The sequence below is a fragment of the Geotrypetes seraphini genome, chromosome 9, assembly GCF_902459505.1.
Source record: "Geotrypetes seraphini chromosome 9, aGeoSer1.1, whole genome shotgun sequence".
Lineage (NCBI taxonomy): Eukaryota > Metazoa > Chordata > Amphibia > Gymnophiona > Dermophiidae > Geotrypetes > Geotrypetes seraphini.
Genome location: NC_047092.1, coordinates 105,595,565 through 105,613,442, shown reverse-complemented (window position 1 = coordinate 105,613,442; position 17,878 = coordinate 105,595,565). Strand labels below are relative to the sequence as shown.

The 17,878-nt window shown below is 42.8% G+C and overlaps 1 protein-coding gene across 6 annotated transcripts in view; it reads left to right on the top strand.

The window, feature by feature from the left end:
• CEP19 (centrosomal protein 19) overlaps positions 1 to 13,088 on the top strand; it is an 88,173-nt gene extending 75,085 nt beyond the window's left edge. For 4 of the 6 annotated variants that reach the window (XM_033959365.1, XM_033959367.1, XM_033959364.1 and 1 more), the window contains 2 exons: positions 7,411 to 7,583; positions 11,751 to 13,088. In XM_033959365.1, the coding sequence (XP_033815256.1) occupies positions 7,454 to 7,583; positions 11,751 to 12,112 (492 nt within the window). In that variant the 5' untranslated portion in view covers positions 7,411 to 7,453 and the 3' untranslated portion in view covers positions 12,113 to 13,088. The remainder of the gene's footprint in view (positions 1 to 7,410; positions 7,584 to 11,750) is intronic. The other 2 variants (XM_033959369.1, XM_033959368.1) reach the window with 1 other exon arrangement.
• Positions 13,089 to 17,878: the final 4,790 nt, after the last annotated feature.

Genomic DNA, 17,878 nt, shown 5'->3' with positions numbered 1-17,878 from the left:
CTCACTTCTTTGGTTATCCACGCCGGGTTTCTAGTTTGGTTCGTTTTGCATCCTTTTTTAAATCTGGGGATGTATAAATTTTGCGCTTCGCTCACCGTGTCTTTGAATAGTGACCAGGCTTGCTCTACAGTCTGGGATTTCTTTGAGTTGCTCCTAAGTTTCTTTCTTACCATTAATCTCATCACTTCGTAGTTTCCTTTCTTTAAGTTTAAAGTTGTCGCTGCAGTTCTCTTCCCTTTCGATATTCCAATCTCAACTTTGAACTTGATCACGTTGTGATCGCTGTTTCCCAACGGTCCCACTACTTCCACTTTCTTTGCAGGTCCTCTTAGCCCATTGAGGATAAGGTCCAGAGTGGCAATTCCTCTCGTCGGTTCTCTGACAAGCTGCTCCATGAAGCAGTCCTGAATAGCCTCCAGGAGTCCGGTCTCCCTAGCACATTTTGAGTTTCCAAGACTCCAGTCTATCCCGGGATAGTTGAAGTCTCCCATAACAATCGTGTTACTGCTTTTGCATTCTCTCATTACAACTGCAATAATAATTTGGCATATCAAAGTCTCAAGCTTATAAATGATTGCAGTTGAAGCAGGCCATTCAGAAGGGGTTCCCTGACTGGCGAAATTTAAAAAATCAGTATAGTTTGCCAGCCCTATGCTTCCAGACAGATTATCAAGGGCATCAGGCTGCTAAGTGGTACAAATTAATATCTGAATATCTGGCTAAAAAAACAAGCTTAAAAGACATTTGGAGCATTGAGATAAAGCAGCAGATTTCTGCTACTCAATGGCCATAGATTTGGTCTTGGAGAATGAGATGTACAGCGTCAGCATCTATGAGACAAACGTGTTTTTTTTCTGTTATATAGAATTTTTTGGACTCCTGTTCGTTTACAAAAGTTGGTTAGTTCAAAGTCAAATAGATGTTGGCACTGTCATCTTGAAATAGGAACTCTAGATCATTTGTTGTTTTATTGTCCCTTGATACTCAATTTCTGGAAATCAATATGGGGGGACATTACTATGGTAATAGGCGTCTCCATACCACTATCTTACGATGTGGTCCTTTTTGGAACATTGTTAAACCCTAAAAGTCCAATCGATAAACATAAAAACAGACTTATTGTCATGACGGGAGTGGCCATGAAGTTAATAATGAGGAATTGGAAGAACTGGGACAGACTAAACTTTGTTTTTTGGTAGGAAACATTTTGTCAATATTACAGGTATGAAAGGATGTTATCAGAGCAATTGGGGACTAGCAAAAGATTTAAAAATATTTGGAGTCACTAGAGATTTTTGCTAGACAATAGATTGCATTCTTATTTATGGTTTCTGATTCCTACACACATCCAGGGAGGGGGAGTGGGATAAGGGAGGGGTGGAGTGGGATTAATAGATCTTCTAATGTATTTCTGTACGAATATCAGTGCTGTGTTTCTATGACATTATATGTATGTATATTTGTTGGCACTTTTTTCAGTTTTAAAAATGAATAAAGAATTATAAAAAAAAGATCTACTGATAGCATCATGCTTAGCTGACTTACTTTGGCATTTGTTTAAACCTTTAGATTGGTCCCAATTTTAAATTTTATATTCAAAATACACTAAGGGCTCCTTTTACGAAGGTGCACTAGCAGTTTTAGCGCGCACTACATTGCCCCGCGCACTACAAACTAACGCCTTCATAGAGTTTACGTTAGTATTTTTCATGTAGGGTTAGCGCGCGTTACAAATGCTAGCGCACCTTAGTAAAAGGAGCCCTAAGTCCTCCTGTTTATTAGATTCTTGCTCTTCCATTATTATGAATTCATCATATCTGAATTTTGTCACCAACCAGCTCAGGACAATGGGCCCTGAGCGGCTGGGACACGGGAGTTGTGCTCTTGTGAGCCGCAGTGGGCTGCACAAGGAAAATTAGTGGAAGAAAAATACAGCCACACCAGGTAAGTGTAGTTGCTTAAATTAAACTCAGTATTTATTCTTTCATTGGCATTAAACATAAACCTTGTCAGGATATTCCTGCGTTTAGCAAATAGTCCCAAAACAGTAAAAAGAAAAAAAAACACAAAACAGCAAACTGTCCCCAAAATGGAAATGTTCAAAAGTTCAAGCCTTTCCAAAACTCAGGCTATTGGCTTCAGCCCATACTTATTGCTCAGCAATGAAAAACAAAATATTCAAAATACAAACAGTCTTTGAATTGACTACCACAGCACTAGTCAGAGCTACGGCTGTGACTTACCCAGCTGCTAGAATACTGGGCAGGTAGTGCGCTTCACGTGGTGATACACTGCCAAATAGGCCCACTATCCCACCACAAAATACGTGAGGCAAACCCCCACTACCTGGGCTGGTAACAGTCCTTTCTCATAGAAGAGAAACACAAAAAAAAACTTTCACAAAAGTCTTTTCAATCTTCTGGAGCTCTGGTTTCTAAAGCTCCTACAGGGCATAACATAACTTTGGAAGTCCTTCATACAATAAGGTCACAGCTACTCACTTTCATTCCCCGAGCGGCTTGCCTTCCATGAAGCAAACTTCCATTGGCAGAATCTCCCTCACTGGAGCAGCAGATGGATCCAGGTCAATTTCCATGGCTTGAGGTTCTTCATTCTCCTTCAAAGCAGATTCTTCTCCGGCTTCCATCAGCTCCATAGATTCCAGTGGAGAACTGCCATCAGTATCTCCCAGCCCTGAGCTCTCCTGCCTGTCCTGTGCCTCTCCTCCTTTTAACTGACTTCCCAGGAGCTTTCCTCTCTGGGCTACTAGTTTGCAGCCCTGCCCCCAACCCTCAGGTGGGAAGGATTTCCTATCAGCAACCCTGGGCCTGAGAGGGGGATGGGCGCTCTGCACTTGTGCTCTCTGACTCCCTCTAGAGAGCAAGGGAGAAATAGCATCAGGAGAATCAAAAAAGATTTATCCATAACACTGGGGGAAGGGTTGGCCTTTAAACAGGGCTCTGCACTAGGGACACACCTAGCAGGCATAGGCTGCGTACCACAATTTTCAGAAAGATCTCTTCAATTGGCTAACAATTTAGCTAAAGGCGATTTTCCAAAAAGTAAGGGACACATAATAATTACCTCTTGCATTAAATATTGAAATAATTCACAATCTGAGATTAGTAACTATACAGTAGACCAGTGGCATCAATACCTCTTTTTGCAAAATTAATGGAGGGAGCTGTTTACCAACAACTATTGGATTACTTGAATTAGTTTCCTTTTCTACACGAATCTCAATCTGGTTTCCGCCCTTTTCACAGTACGGAAATGCTGATCATCTCACTTTTGAATTATCTATATGACTTATTCAGTAAGAGTGCAGGGGCACTTCTGTTACAGCTTGATTTAAGTTCTGCTTTTGATCTCGTTGATCATGATGCTTTACTTGGATGTCTTGGTGCCATGGGAATTACAGGGAAGGTTTTTCACTGGTTTCAAGATTTTTTGAAATCTTGAACATATCAAGTGTACTTCCATGGGTCCTAGTCTAATAGCTGGTGTAACCCATGTGGGATCCCACAGGGTTCCCCACTTTCTCCTGTCCTTTTTAATATTTTTCTTGTTTCTTTAGGTCAGATACTATCTTTGTTTAATCTGAAAGTATTCAGTTATGCCGACGATATTACTATTGTTGTTCCTATTAGTTCTAACCTTTCAGCATCTTTAAATTCTATTAACAAGATTTTTCTTACTGTGAACAACTGGATGAGGGAACACAAATTAAAACTTAACCCGGAGACAGCTAAATTTTCTATGCTTCTTCTAATAAAACTACGGAAAAAGTTTTGACGTTAAATGGGATTACTTATAGGATCGACTCAGAAATTAAAATCCTGGGTGTGTATCTGGATAAGAATTTATCTATGAAAACATTTACTACTGCCTTGGTTAAGAAATGCTTCTTTATTTTATGGAAGCTGCATATGATTAGGTCTTCAGTCCCTCTGCATTTATAATGTTGGTTCAGTCTTTGGTTCTCAGTACATTGGATTATTGTAACTCTGTTCATCTTGCAGGTCTACGTTCAAATCTAGATAGATTACACAAGATTCAAAATGTAGCTGTATGTCTGATCTTTAATTTGAGAAAGTTGGATCAAGTTACTCCCTATTATAGAGAGCTGTATTGGTTGCCTTTTGATGTCAGGGTATTATTCAAATTTGGGACTTTATGTTATAAAGCTCCCAGTTATTTGCTGGATCAATTTGCGCTCTTTAAAGTAGAACATCCGCTGCAGATTACTTACATGTTTGTATTTCCTTCAGTGCGTGGCTGCCTATACAATAAATTTTTACATCGAACGATTGCATTCCAGGCAGCTAGTCAGGATTCCGAGTTACGTATCTTGTTTGCTACCTCAGGCTCCTATCTGCACTTCCAAAAACTATTGAAAACATCTTTGTTTGTAAGATTTTTGGGAAATTAATGATTAAGTCACAAATTTTGTAATTTGTTGATTTGTACAGTCTCTTGCTTATGTAAACCACATCGATCTGAAAGGTTTTGCGGTCTATAAATGTACTGGAATGGAATGCTCTGCCTAGTATTCTGCGATTTTGTGCTGGGAGGATAATTTCAAGAAAGTGTTGAAAACATTTGTTAATGTCTTCCTGTGTTAATGCCTTCCTCTGGTAATACTTCCTTGCATTTGTTAATGCTTTTCTGGAATTTTATGATATTGTGCTGGGAGGATGAACTTCAAGAGTATGTTGAAAATGCATCTGACTTTTAGGCCTAGATTCTGTAAGGTGCGCCTAACTTTAGGTGTGGTTTAGACGTCCTCAAAGTGCATGTGCCAATCAGCGTCACTTAGGTGCTACTTAGGCCTCATCTAGACGTCTATTCTGTGTCCAGCGTGTATTAGACGCAGGTTCCTAAAACCTCGTATAGACATCCCTATATAGATGCCCTCATATAGACATCCCTATGATGTTATATATAAAAAGGTGTTTTTTACTGATTTTACTGATCATTATTTCAGGACTGTAAGCTTTAACACAATTAACCCAAAGTATACCATCATTAAAAGGATAATAAAAACACAGTATACCATGTTTAAAAGGATATTTATAATATATTAGTTTCAGTGGGAGTTGATCTGGGAACATCAGCATGGAAGGGGGAAGCTTCACTCCTGTGCTACACAGAAACTTGTATAGCAATATAAACTCCTATAAGAAGTATAAAAGATAGGACTTTGAGCTCCGTATAGGCTTCAGATAGATGTGGTTTAAGCTCCAGAAAGGCTTTAGCAGGATACATGCTATTTAGGTCAGTGGTTCCCAACCCTGTCCTGGAGGAACACCAGGCCAATTGGGTTTTCAGGCTAGCCCTAATGAATATGCATGAAGCAAATTTGCATGCCTATCACTTCCATCATATGCAAATCTCTCTCATGCATATTCATTAGGGCTAGCCTGAAAACCGATTGGCCTGGTGTTCCTCCAGGACAGGGTTGGGAATCACTGATTTAGGTCATCCAATGAGCTTTCTCTGGACAACCCACAGATGTTATTTGAGAGAGGTTTTTAGAAGCGATTCTTTGCTCTAAATAACAGTTTTTTTGTCATGAAACATTGCTACAATCAGCTCATTCCTCAAAGCAAACAAAAAGCCCATAACTTCAATTGGCCAAGCTTAAAAACAGAATAAAACACAGAACAAACCTGAATGTGGCTTCTAGTTCATTGGAAATGAAGGTATGCTGCTGCACAATGATGACCTCATTGTGACATCATCAATGTGCATCAGCAAAGTAGAATGCTACAAATAAAAGACAGGCTAGGAGTTGAACTCACAACCTCTGGAAGATCAGTACCCAGCGCATCTTTTAATTGTGGCATAGTACCTTGAAGGTGCAGCTTGATGATGTCACAGTGAGGTCAGCTTTGTGAAGCTGAAAAGCTCCATTTTGGAATGAGGGAAAATGCATGTTAAGGTCTGTATCTGGTTTTTCTCTTTAAGTGCTAAGAAATGAAGTAATGTGTGCAGTAATGATGTTTTTCATGTTCTTCTTTGCTCTCAAGAAAGATCTGATTGCAGCACTGTTTGTTGAGAAAAAGGGGGTTATTTTTAAACAGGAAGCCAAAGGTGGTGTAATGAGTAAATCATATTACTGTTCGGGCAGAAAAGTACTATGTTTTGCATGCAATATGTTTATATTGATGTGTTCTATTGATATAAACTAAACTAAATCTTAGGTTTGTATACCGCATCATCTCCACATTCGTAGAGCTCGGCACGGTTTACAGGAGAAGGGATAGAAAGGAACTACAATGAAAACTAGAGGTTTACAGGGGATGGGATAGATAGGAACTTATATGGTTGCTTATTAAATCTATTTGGAGGGAGAAAGAAGAAAAAAAAAACATATTCAAACTCACTATAAGAAATATCATTGCTGAAACAGAGAGCACGCCTAACTTGTGTCTATAGGAAGTCTTTGGCTACCAAAGCTGAAACTGCATTGAAATAAAGCAAAAACTATGCTTAGACCAGCTTTTCCTACACCTACATTTTCCACACTGTTTAGACGTGGTCTGCTACCTAATTAGAGTCTATCTCATGCCTATCCTTAACCACGCCCATGTTACGCCCATGTCTACAAACTTAGACGCGAGTTTTCCCTCAACTTGTGTCTATCTCGCGTCTATGTTCTAAGAACGTTTATCTGACGCCTACCTCTGTCTAAGTCCCAATAACGCTTGTTAAGACACTTAAATGGCTCATTATCCGTCTAAAGCACGCCTAAAGTTAGGTGCAGTTTACAGAATCTAGGCCTTAATGTCTTCCTGTTACAAGCCTTCTGAAACCTAACCTGCTATTGTTCATGCTTTCCTGGAATTTTGTGATACACTGTGGGGAGGATTAATTCAAAGAGCATGTTATAAATGCATCTGACTATTAATGGCTTCCTGTGTTACACCTGTTATCTGTTTTACTATTGTTTGTATATGGAGCTTAAGTTGATTTGTATGTAATTTGTAAAATGCATAGTCAATATGTGGTATATAAATTTTTTAATAAATAAAAAAATAAAATAAATGTGCAATGATGGTTCCCTTCAATTCAGCTTATGGTCTTTGCATATTGCTTATGACCTGGGTGGAGGAATACTTAGCACATTGTACAAGAAACACAATATGATGCAACACATAAAAGTTTTGAAAATATTTTATTTACAAGATATGTATATTTGATCTAAAGTAATATCCATTATAGAATTCAGCATTATTTTGAAGTATTGCTATGAATGCTGTAGGTTTCAGTTAAATATCCCAAGACATTGATATAGTCTACCCTAGATGGAAGCCTAGACTGCTTAGTGGAGGGGCTGACCCTGTATATACCCACTTCTGTTATGTATATAAACTTACCTAACTATTTCTGTTCTTTGTTTTCAAGGAAGTCTTGAAACTTTAGACAGTCCTGGCTAAATCAAATATCAATGGCCTATCATGCAAAGAAGTGTGGCATTCGCTTCCAGCCACCTGCAATCATCTTGATCTACAATGAACAAGCTAAAGAAAAAGATCGCCAGCGCATCATGCCTGTCCGGAACTTCTCCAAGTTCTCAGGTTCAGTCTTTGTATCCTTCAGAGATTAGCACTATCATTGTTAATACAGATAGAGACCACTGGAGGCTTCTGCATTATGAAGGTTATTACCTTTTCTTGATTGACTGAACCCAGTTAATCACCAATTTCATGTCTCCCAACTCAACCATTTATTTGCAATAACCCTTCATAAAAGTGTAGACATGTTAAGAAACAAAGTATTTAAATATTAATTCTTGCTAATGTTGCTGCTTTAGAACCAAGTACATCAGACATAGTAAACAGATCAAGGAAAGCATTATTTCATTTACACTAAAGTGAGATCTAATGTAAGCTTTTAGGCCCTGATTCTATAAAGTCTACCTTAAAGTTAGGCACCAATATCGGAACCGATACTGTAAAACTTAGGCGCCCATTATAGAATCACATTTAGCGTTGCCTAAACATGCTTAGGCAGTGCTCAGTGTTCTAACATTTAGGCACACCATATTTATGCCAGAGTTTTCTTCCCCTAAAGTTAGGCACCGATATTAGAGCCTAACGGCATCTAATTCACAAAGAAGCACATAACTTGAAAACACGCTCATGATTAGCCCCTAACCACGCCTGCATTTAGTGTAGGTGCTTTGAGTTAGATGCCTGCTGATTGTGAGTTATTGAGTATCAGTATCAGCCTATTGATCAATTCAGTTAGGCGCTGCTATCAGCACCTAACTTTCAAGTTTCAAGTTTATTATTTTTCTTGATTAATCGCTTAATCAAATTCAAAGCGATGTACATATTAAAAGATAATTAATAAAAAACAAACTGTACAAACTATAAATACTTACATTGGGTAATACATATTACAAGATAATTAATAAAAAACAAACTGTACAAACTATAAATACTTACATTGGGTAATACATATTACATTACATAAGGTAAGAAGGGTATTTGAAATACATTTGTTAAGTGAAAGCAGAACAAAGGGAAAGCACAATAGGAAAAACAATTAAGTATTAAGGTATAAATTATTAAAATTACTAATTTTAAATAATTTATTAACTTAAGTATTAAAAGCATCATTAAAAAGAAATGTTTTCAAGTTACTTTTAAATTTTACCAAGTCTTGCTCATTACGTAAAAAAATTGGAAGAGCATTCCAGGTCTGTGGTGCTGTTACTGAGAATATAAACTGCCGTCTGGTGTTTATAAATTTCAGTGAGGGAACAGTCAGTAAATTCTGATCAATAGATCTTAAAGTTCTGGTTGGGTGATATGGTATTAGAAATTTATAAATGAATGCAGGAGTCTTAAACAGTAGAGACTTGAAAGTGAGCAAACAGAGTTTGTATGATATACGATGGATAACAGGAAGCCAATGTGCGTTTTTTAGGAGAGGGGTAACATGGTCGAATTTTCTGGATTTGGTAATGAGTTTTATGGAAACATTTTGGATAATTTGTAAACATTTGAGTTCAGTTAATGATATACCTTTAAAAAGAGCATTGCAGTAATCTAGTTTGGATATCACTAACGAATGAATGAGAATATTTAATGACTTTGGGCATAGAAATTTTGAAATAGACCTAATCCTACGTAATCTGTAGAAAGCGGACTTTATAGAATCGGGGCCTAAATGTCCAGAAAATATCCATGTTAGTTGGATTATAGATTTAAGTGTTGTATAATATTATTGAAAATGGAAAATATTTACTGGGGAAGAGCATCCAGTCGCCTTCATCAACCAAAAACTCTTTCTGAGGGAGAAGAACTATGCCAATATTGAGAAAGAAGCCTTTGTTGTTAAATGTGCCTTAGAGACATTACAATACTATCTCCTGGGAAGACATTTCCTGTTGGTCACCAACCAAGAACCTCTTCAATGCCTAGCCCGCCATAAAGACTCCAAGGAGGAAATAGCAGAACTACTACAGCAAGTTTGCAATCTATCCCTGAAAACAGGAGTGATCCCGGAGGATTGGAAGATAGCCAATGTTACGCCCATCTTTAGAAAGGGAACTACAGACCGGTAAGTCTGACCTCAGTTCCTGGGAAAATAGCGGAAGCACTGATAAAAGACAGCATCGATTGAGCATTTTGAAAGAAATAAACTTCTAATCACAAGCTAACATGGCTTCTGCAAGGGGAAATCGTGCCTAACGAACTTACTGCACTTCTTCGAAGGAATTAACAAACGGATAGACAAAGGGGACTCCATAGACATCGTATATTTAGATTTCCAAAAAACCTTTGACAAGGTACCCCACGAACGCCTACTTCGGAAACTGAAGAACCATGGGGTGGAAGGAGACGTACACAGATGGATCAGAAATTGTTTGGCGGGGTGGAAGCAGAGGGTAGGAGTGAAGGGCCACTACTCAGACTGGAGGAGGGTCACGAGTGGTGTTCCGCAGGGGTCGGTGCTCGGACCGCTGCTATTCAATATATTTATAAATGATATAGAAACAGGGACGAAGTGCGAAATAATAAAATTTGCAGACGACACCAAACTAGTGGTGCTCGGACTAAAGAGGACTGCGAAGAATTAGAAAGGGACCTGAACAAGCTAGGGGAGTGGGCGATGAGATGGCAGATGAAGTTCAATGTAGAGAAATGTAAAGTTTTGCATATAGGAAGCAAAAACCCGAGGTACAGCTATACGATGGGAGGGATACTATTGAGTGACAGTACCCAAGAAAGGGACTTGGGGGTAATAGTGGACAAGACAATGAAGCCATCGGCACAGTGCGCAGCAGCTGCCAAGAGAGCAAATAAAATGCTAGGTATAATCAAGAAGGGTATTACAACCAGAACGAAAGAAATTATCCTACCGTTGTATCGGGTGATGGTGCGTCTGCATCTAGAGTACTGTGTCCAATATTGGTCACCATACCTTAAGAAGGATATGGCGATACTCGAGAGGGTTCAGAGGAGAGCGACACATTTGATAAAGGGTATGGAAAACCTTTCATACACTAAGAGACTGGAAAACTTGGGCTCTTTTCCCTGGAGAAGAGAAGACTTAGAGGGGACATGATTGAGACCTATAAGATCATGAAGGGCATAGAGAAAGTGGAGAGGGACAGATTCTTCAAACTCTCGAAAACTAGAAGAACAAGAGGGCATTCGGAAAAGTTGAAAGGGGACAGATTCAAAACCACTGCTAGGAAGTTTTTCTTCACCCAACGGGTGGTGGACACCTGGAATGCACTTCCAGAGGGCGTGATAGGATAGAGTACGGTATTAGGGTTCAAGAAGTGATTGGACAATTTTCTGAAGGAAAAGGGGATAGAAGGGTATAGAGGACTACTACACAGGTCCTGAACCTGTTGGGCCGCCGCGTGAGCAGACTGCTGGGCACAATGGACCTCTGGTCTGACCCAGAAGAGGCACTTCTTATGTTCTTATGTTTCTACAGCTACAAGCCTTTAACTTTGACATCAGACATCGGCCAGGCCGAGAACCACATATATGCAGATTTTTTGTCTCAAGTGGTGGAGACCCAGGGAGCAGACGCTCACCCAGACATGGCTGAACTGAGGGGGAGGGTATGTAACAGAGTGTATGAAACCCTGTTACTTCCCCTGCGTGACACTGCTGCTCAGACTCAGAATAAACCTCAGGAAAACCCAGCACTCCCCCTTCTGGCTAATTTGTCTCACAACCACAGCAGTACTGAGAAAGAGGGGAGGGGAGAAAAGTAGGAAACCAGGAAGTGACTCGGGGGAACTTAAAAGGCCGAGCCAGACCCAGGAGGGGAGGGGTGTGTATTAGAGGAAACCTAGGAGCTGGAGAAGCTGGTCAAAGGGCCTAGCACTGACAGAGTTTGTAGGAGGTAAGACTCTACTGCTTTTAAAAACCTGCCTTTGTTCTGGTGCCTGCTAAGACCTGGAACATAATGCTGCCTAACTGTTCCCTGCACATGGAATAAAGACTGTTTAGGGCCTGGCATGCCCTATGGAGAAGGGGACTTGTGTTTGAGAAAGACTGGGGAAAAGCCTAACTCTTTTATTTGAAGAACACAAACTTATAGGAGCCTGTGAAGAAACAGGCTCTGCACTACTGTTGAATAAAGGTTTGGTTTTTTTCTTGAATGCCCAGAGTGTGGTCTGTCTGTCTGTCTATGCAACCCTTCTCCTGAGCAAGTTGACACCACTCTTTCACACAATTCTTATCTTCTTTATTTTCATATTTTGTGTCCAGATTGCATCGGCGCTGCAGAACAGCTGAAGAATAACCCTCGTCACAAACAGTTCCTGGAGGGGGTCTCGCTACAGCAGCTAGTGAAGCTGTATACTGTGTTGAAGGGCCATCTGCAAGGCCAGAGCCTGGTTGAGAGCCTACAAAAGATTCAGCAGGAAACTGTTTTTGACCCTGACGAGAACCTGAACAAACTGGATGATAAGGAACTGAAAAAAAGGAAAAACTTAATGGACAAGCTGTTTGAAAAAAATTGCAAGAAGAAAGATGACCCAGAGTTTGTTTATGACATTGAGGTGGAATTTCTACAGGATACTCAGCTGGAGTCATGTGGCTGGGATGATGGTTCTGATAATGAGTTCTGACATAAGTTTGCATAATGTCTAAACTGACTGCGATAATGTAACTTGGCATTCAAAAGATATTCCTGGTGATCTTCCAGAATCTTCTGTTCACTACAGGAAAGTCTGTTTCCATGTGACTGATTTATCACTGACTGTATGAATTGATTTGATTTTCAAATCACAGAATCCTAGAAAGTGAACACTAGCCTAGTGTTTCTCAACTCAGTCCTGGAGTACCCCCTTGCCTGGCAGGTTTTCAGGATATCCACAGCAAATATTAATGAAATAAATTTGCATATAATTAAGGCAGTGTATGCAAATCAAGTTTATGCATATTCATTGTGGATATCCTGAAAACCTAACTGGCAAGGGGGTACTCCAGGATCAAGCTAAGAAACAGTGCTTAAGCCTATTCCTATTCCTCTACCTCCAGCCAGGATCCTTTTTGCCAAACGGTGCAAAATCAAAATGGTATGTTAAGGACATAGTCAAAGGAAAAAAAGAATCTCCACAACAAATATCAAAAACCAAAAATGAGAAGAGATGGCCAGGATAATCAAGCTGCAAATAAACTTTAATGAAAGTCCAACATATACATCAGATGGAAACAAACCTGACACATGGGCCGTGTTTCAGCAAATCTGCCTGGATCAGGGGTTCAACAAAATCTTAGTATATACACTTCATAAAACTGCTATATAAAATGATGCAAAAAATAATCAGACTCAATTGGTGTGTCAATGTGATGTCACCTAGGTGATAGATTCAGTGTTCTGTGTAGTAGTAGTAGTAGAAGCAGCAGCACATAGGCTTTGATTCACTAAAGTCGCTAAGACCCACCTGATTCACTAAACGGCCCACCATGTGTTTTTCCTCATTTTACGATCCGATCCAACTCATACAAATGGAGTAAAATCCCATGCAAAATAGCCAAGCGATTGATTCACTAACATTTGCTTGGCTATTTTGCTTCGAGTTTTATGATCCTAAAACCTGACTGCCTAAGGATGTCACTGATTGGCCAAAACAATGGCCAATCAGGGACATCCTTAGGTTCAGGTGCCTCAGGCCCCTCCCAAGGGAGGAGCCCAAAGCGCCTGAGCCAATCAGAGCCTTAGGCCCTTCCCCATACATCACATGATGCACTGGGGCAGGGCCTAAGGCCTGCATTGCACAGGAGACCAGAGGAGCAGGAGGGACTGAGCACACCTCCTGCTCCCAACTTAATGGTACGGGGGGAAGGAATGACAACCTGACCATGGGGCGCAATGGCAGGAGGGGAGTGGGCATCCTTCCTGCCATATCAAGTTCTGCGAGGGGGTGGGAGTGGGCCGATGGCAGGAGGCAGTGGGCATCCCTCCTGCCATAAGTTCGCCGGGTGGGGGGAGTGGGCATTCCTCCTGCCATATTTAAGAGTGGCAGGGGACATCTGGTGACGAGGGAATGGCCATCTCTCCTGCCATTTTTTTAGGTTGGGGGAGGGGGCGCTGTCGGGAGGCTTTTTTTTTTTAATTGGGCAGATATTTTGCGTGTGTAATACATGCAAAATATCTGTGCCATTAAAAAAATGAAAGAAAAAAAAGGTTCTCGACAGAAGCCCTACAGCAGTGACAGGAGGCTGCTTCTCCTGTCGCTACTGTCAGGGCTCTGCACCGACTCAATCGCTCACTGAGGGAATGAATCTGGGAGTTTGTGTGCAAATCATTTGCATGCAAACTTGATAGTAAATAAATCACTGTTTAAAAATCGGCCAGAGAATCGGCCAACAGCGATTGAGTCACTATCTTTAGTGAATCTGGGCCATAGTCCCTTGTTAACTGCTGCTGCTGCTGCAGTTAGGTGATATTACATTCATACACCAAATGCATCTGATTATTTTTTATATCATTTTATGCAGTAGTTTTATGAAGCACATATACTAAGATTTTGTTGAATCTCTGCTGAAACACAGCCGCTTTTTGTTTTCATCTGTGGTTGTATAACTACAAAAAGGTGGTATACATGATCCCATCCCAATCCCTGATGTGGACTTCGATTGATTATCCTGGTCATCTCTGCTTTTTTGTGTTAAGGACATAAACAGTACAATTTTTATCAAACAGACGCTAGCTTTTATATAAGTATATGGTACCTAAGGTTGTGCATGCACAGCTTAATTGGTTGGCTTAATCAGCACCAATAACTGGCAATTAACATCTTAATGCTAATTGGCATCAATTAGAAGTTACATGCACAACTTGGTAGGCACATTTCACAAGTGCATGAATCTAAAAGGGGGTGTGATCAAGAGGCGGATCATGGGTGTTCTAGAAGTTTTGCACCAACCAACTGGTTGGCAAATAACAGGTGTAGACATTTAGACCTGGTTTTAGCTGGCCTAAATGGGTGTACCTAAAATTTATGACATGCACTGGCACTAAGCATGATTTGATAATGTTCACATAAATTTTACAGAATTGCACCTAGCACCCTGCTAGTTGATATGATTTTTTAGGCACCATATATAGAAGCAGGGAGTATATTTATAAAAGTGTAGAATACTTGACTATGCATATGCCAGCATGCCACCTCAGCACTATTCTGCAAATACCTTTTTAACATACTTAGCATGTTTTTGCAAGGGGGCATACATAGGGGTGTAGAATGGGTGACATATGGTCAGGGCTCCTATTTATCCATGTAACTTAGGCCAGGATTCACTAAACTTCCAAACCGTGCACAATCCGTTTCTGTTTGCATGCTGGCCAATGAATTCAGTAAAGGCTTCATGCAAATGGGGACAATCGTTAACACGCCCCCTACCCACGGCCAGAGCGATCCCCGCTCATGCGCACACACTGACAGTAGTGACAAGAGAAGCAGCCTCCTGTCACTGCTGTCAGGGCTTCTGCCGGCTTTTAAAATCTTTTTTTAATCGGACAGATATTTGGCGTATTTTACACACACAAAATATCTGCCCGATTTAAAAAAAAAATTAACCCCCCCTCCCCAAGAAGTGTCCCAAACCCCACAAAAAAATTTGCCCCGCAGCCTGCTCTCTGCTGCCCCAAAGCTGTGCCCCGAATCTGCCCCAACTCTCCCGCTCTTGCCTCGAATCTCTCCTGCCCTTCCCGCACTGGGAGCCCGTGGTTTTAACCCGCTGATTAAAGTGGGTTAAAACCACGGGCTCCCTGGCCTACAAAAAGGAAAAAGTTTTTTTAAAAAAAAGTTGCGATGCCCCCTTCCTCGGCAATGCACAGAGTTTGCAAACCTCCTGCCTTTTATGGGGCATCGGCGCGTGGGGGACGCGCCGATGCCCCACAAAAGGCAGGAGGTTTGCAAACTCCCTCCTGCCATGTTACCCTCCTGGTCTGACCAGGCTCAGCCCTCCTCCCTCTCATTTGAAAAATCTAGGATTGCCATTTCCCTCCTGCCATTCCCCGGACACCCCCTACCCATTCCAAGCCCCCTTTACACCCCCCTCCCCGTACCTTTAACGGAGCGGGAGCGGATGCTCAACCCCTCCTGCTCCAATGACTCCCGTGACGACTCTAAGGCCTTAGGCCCCTCCCCGGTGCATAATGCGATGCACGGGGTGGGGCCTACGGCCCTGATTGGCTCAGGCTCCTACCTTGGGAGGGGCCAGGGGAACCTGAGCCAATCATGGACTTCCTTAGGGCTGAGCCTTAGGAAGTCCCTGATTGGCTATTGCTTTGACCAATCAAGGACTTCCTTGGGCTTAGCCCTAAGGAAGTCCCGGATTGGCTCAGGCGCCCCAGGCCCCTCCCAAGGTGGGAGCCTGAACCAATCAGGGCATTATGCTCCTCCCCATGTATCACATGATGCAAAGGGGCGGGGCCTAAGGCCTCAGAGTTGTCACGGTAGTCATTGGAGGAGGAGGGGTTGAGCATCCGCTCCCGCTCCGTTAAAGGTACGGGGAGGGGGGTGGAAAGGGGGCTTGGAATGGGAAAGGGGTGTCCGGGGGGGTGGCAGGAGGACGTTGGCATCCCTCCTGCAGTTTGTTTATTGGCCGGCCTGACTAGATTTTGCAACAGAGAGGGAGGTGGGCTAGGCCTGGCCAGACCAGGAGGGTAACATGGCAGGAGGGAGTTGGCAACCCTCCTGCCTTATGTGGGGCATCGGCGTGGGGGGGGGGGCATTGTGACTTTTTTTTAACTTTTTTGTTTGGCAGGGAGCCCGTGGGGAGGGCAGTGTCGGTTGGTTGCAGGAGGGAGTGGGTCGCGGGGGGGGGCCCTCTGCCGTTTTTTGACAGGCCTGCCTGTCTTTTTTTTTATGGGGCAGATATTTTGCGTGTGTAACACTATTCACTACAGTGATTCGATCCCAATCCTCCCATGCAAATTAGTAAAACCCCATGCAAAATAGTCAAGCGATTGATTCACTAACAATTGCTTGGCAATTTTGAGTCTGGTTTTACTGACAAACCCGACTACTGCAGACCTGTCGGTAACTGAATTACTGAAAGGTCTGCAGGTTTTTTGACAGGTGTGTCTTTTTTATTCATTTTTTTCCATGCCATGCCCGTATTGACTATGGACACCGCTCCTGCTTCTACCCCGGTCTCGGCCTCAACCTCGACCCCGGCCTTGGCCTCAGTCTCGACATCAGCCTTGAAGACCTCGGCACCGGGCAGGTCTCCCTCGACCTCGAAGGCCTCGGCGGTCTCGAAGACGGCTCCGGGTAAGTCCCCTCTTTCTTCTTCAGGTTCAGTTCAGCTATCGAAGAAGCCTTCCTCTTAGTCTCTGGCCATCTAGGCAGTGAGTGTAATCCCGAAGGCCTCGACAAGACCAACCTCGAAGTCCTCCAAGCGTGCTTCCACCATACGGGAATACTCTTCCTCGAGGTCGCCCCCGGTGGAACGTACTGCTGCATCTACTCGGCCTTCCATGGTCACGGTGCTGATGTTTGAGGAGGTGTTGAAGGCAATCATTTCCTCGGAGCTCTCCTCGGCATTGGCTCACCTTGCGCCGGCCTTGACCTCATGCTGAGCGCACCGTTGAGGTTCCTCGGGAACGGGTGCGCCGGTTTTGGCGGCTCTCCTCGTCGGATTCTTCACCTCTTCCCTCGAGGCATGCTTCTCCCTCAGATCGACCTCGATCGAGGTATTCATCGAGGCGTTATGCGAAGCGTCCCCGGGCATCCCCCTCGAGGGAGTCCTCGCACTACCGGGTCCATTAAAGCTTCGGACCTTACCTTGTCAAACCCGAGTGCTGCGCTCTCCTGTTCGCGAGGCGCCAACCTCGGGGGATCTGGCCTCCTTCTCGAGGGGTTACGGAGCCTCGAGGGCCCGGACCCCGGGGTCCTCCACCCGGGGTACCTCCAAACGCAGGTTTTCGTTGACTTCCCCCGCTCCTTTAGCGGGGCTTCTTCGGCATCTCGGAGAGTGAATTCCAATGTCCCTCCGCAGTATTCCAGGGAGGCTTCCCCCTCCTTTTCTGCTGCCTTGCGGTCTAGCTCAACCACCCCCCAGGGGAGCCAAACTGAGAGCAGACCTTCTTCCTTCACCTGTTTTGTTCTGGACATGGGGAAGGCATTGAACCTGGACCTCCAGTCAGATTCCAAGTATACTAAGGAGTATTTGGAGGAGTTAGAACTTCCCTATTCTCCCTGGGAATCCCTGCGACTTCCCTTGAACCCAGTTTTGCAACAGACTTTCTTTCGCAACTTGGAGACCCCGTATGCTATTCCTGCCATCCAATCTAAAATTGAATCTCGATACCGTACGGTGCCCTGTAAGGGTTTTGAAAAGGCTCAGCTTTCCCACCAGTCTTTGGTGGTGGAGTCTAC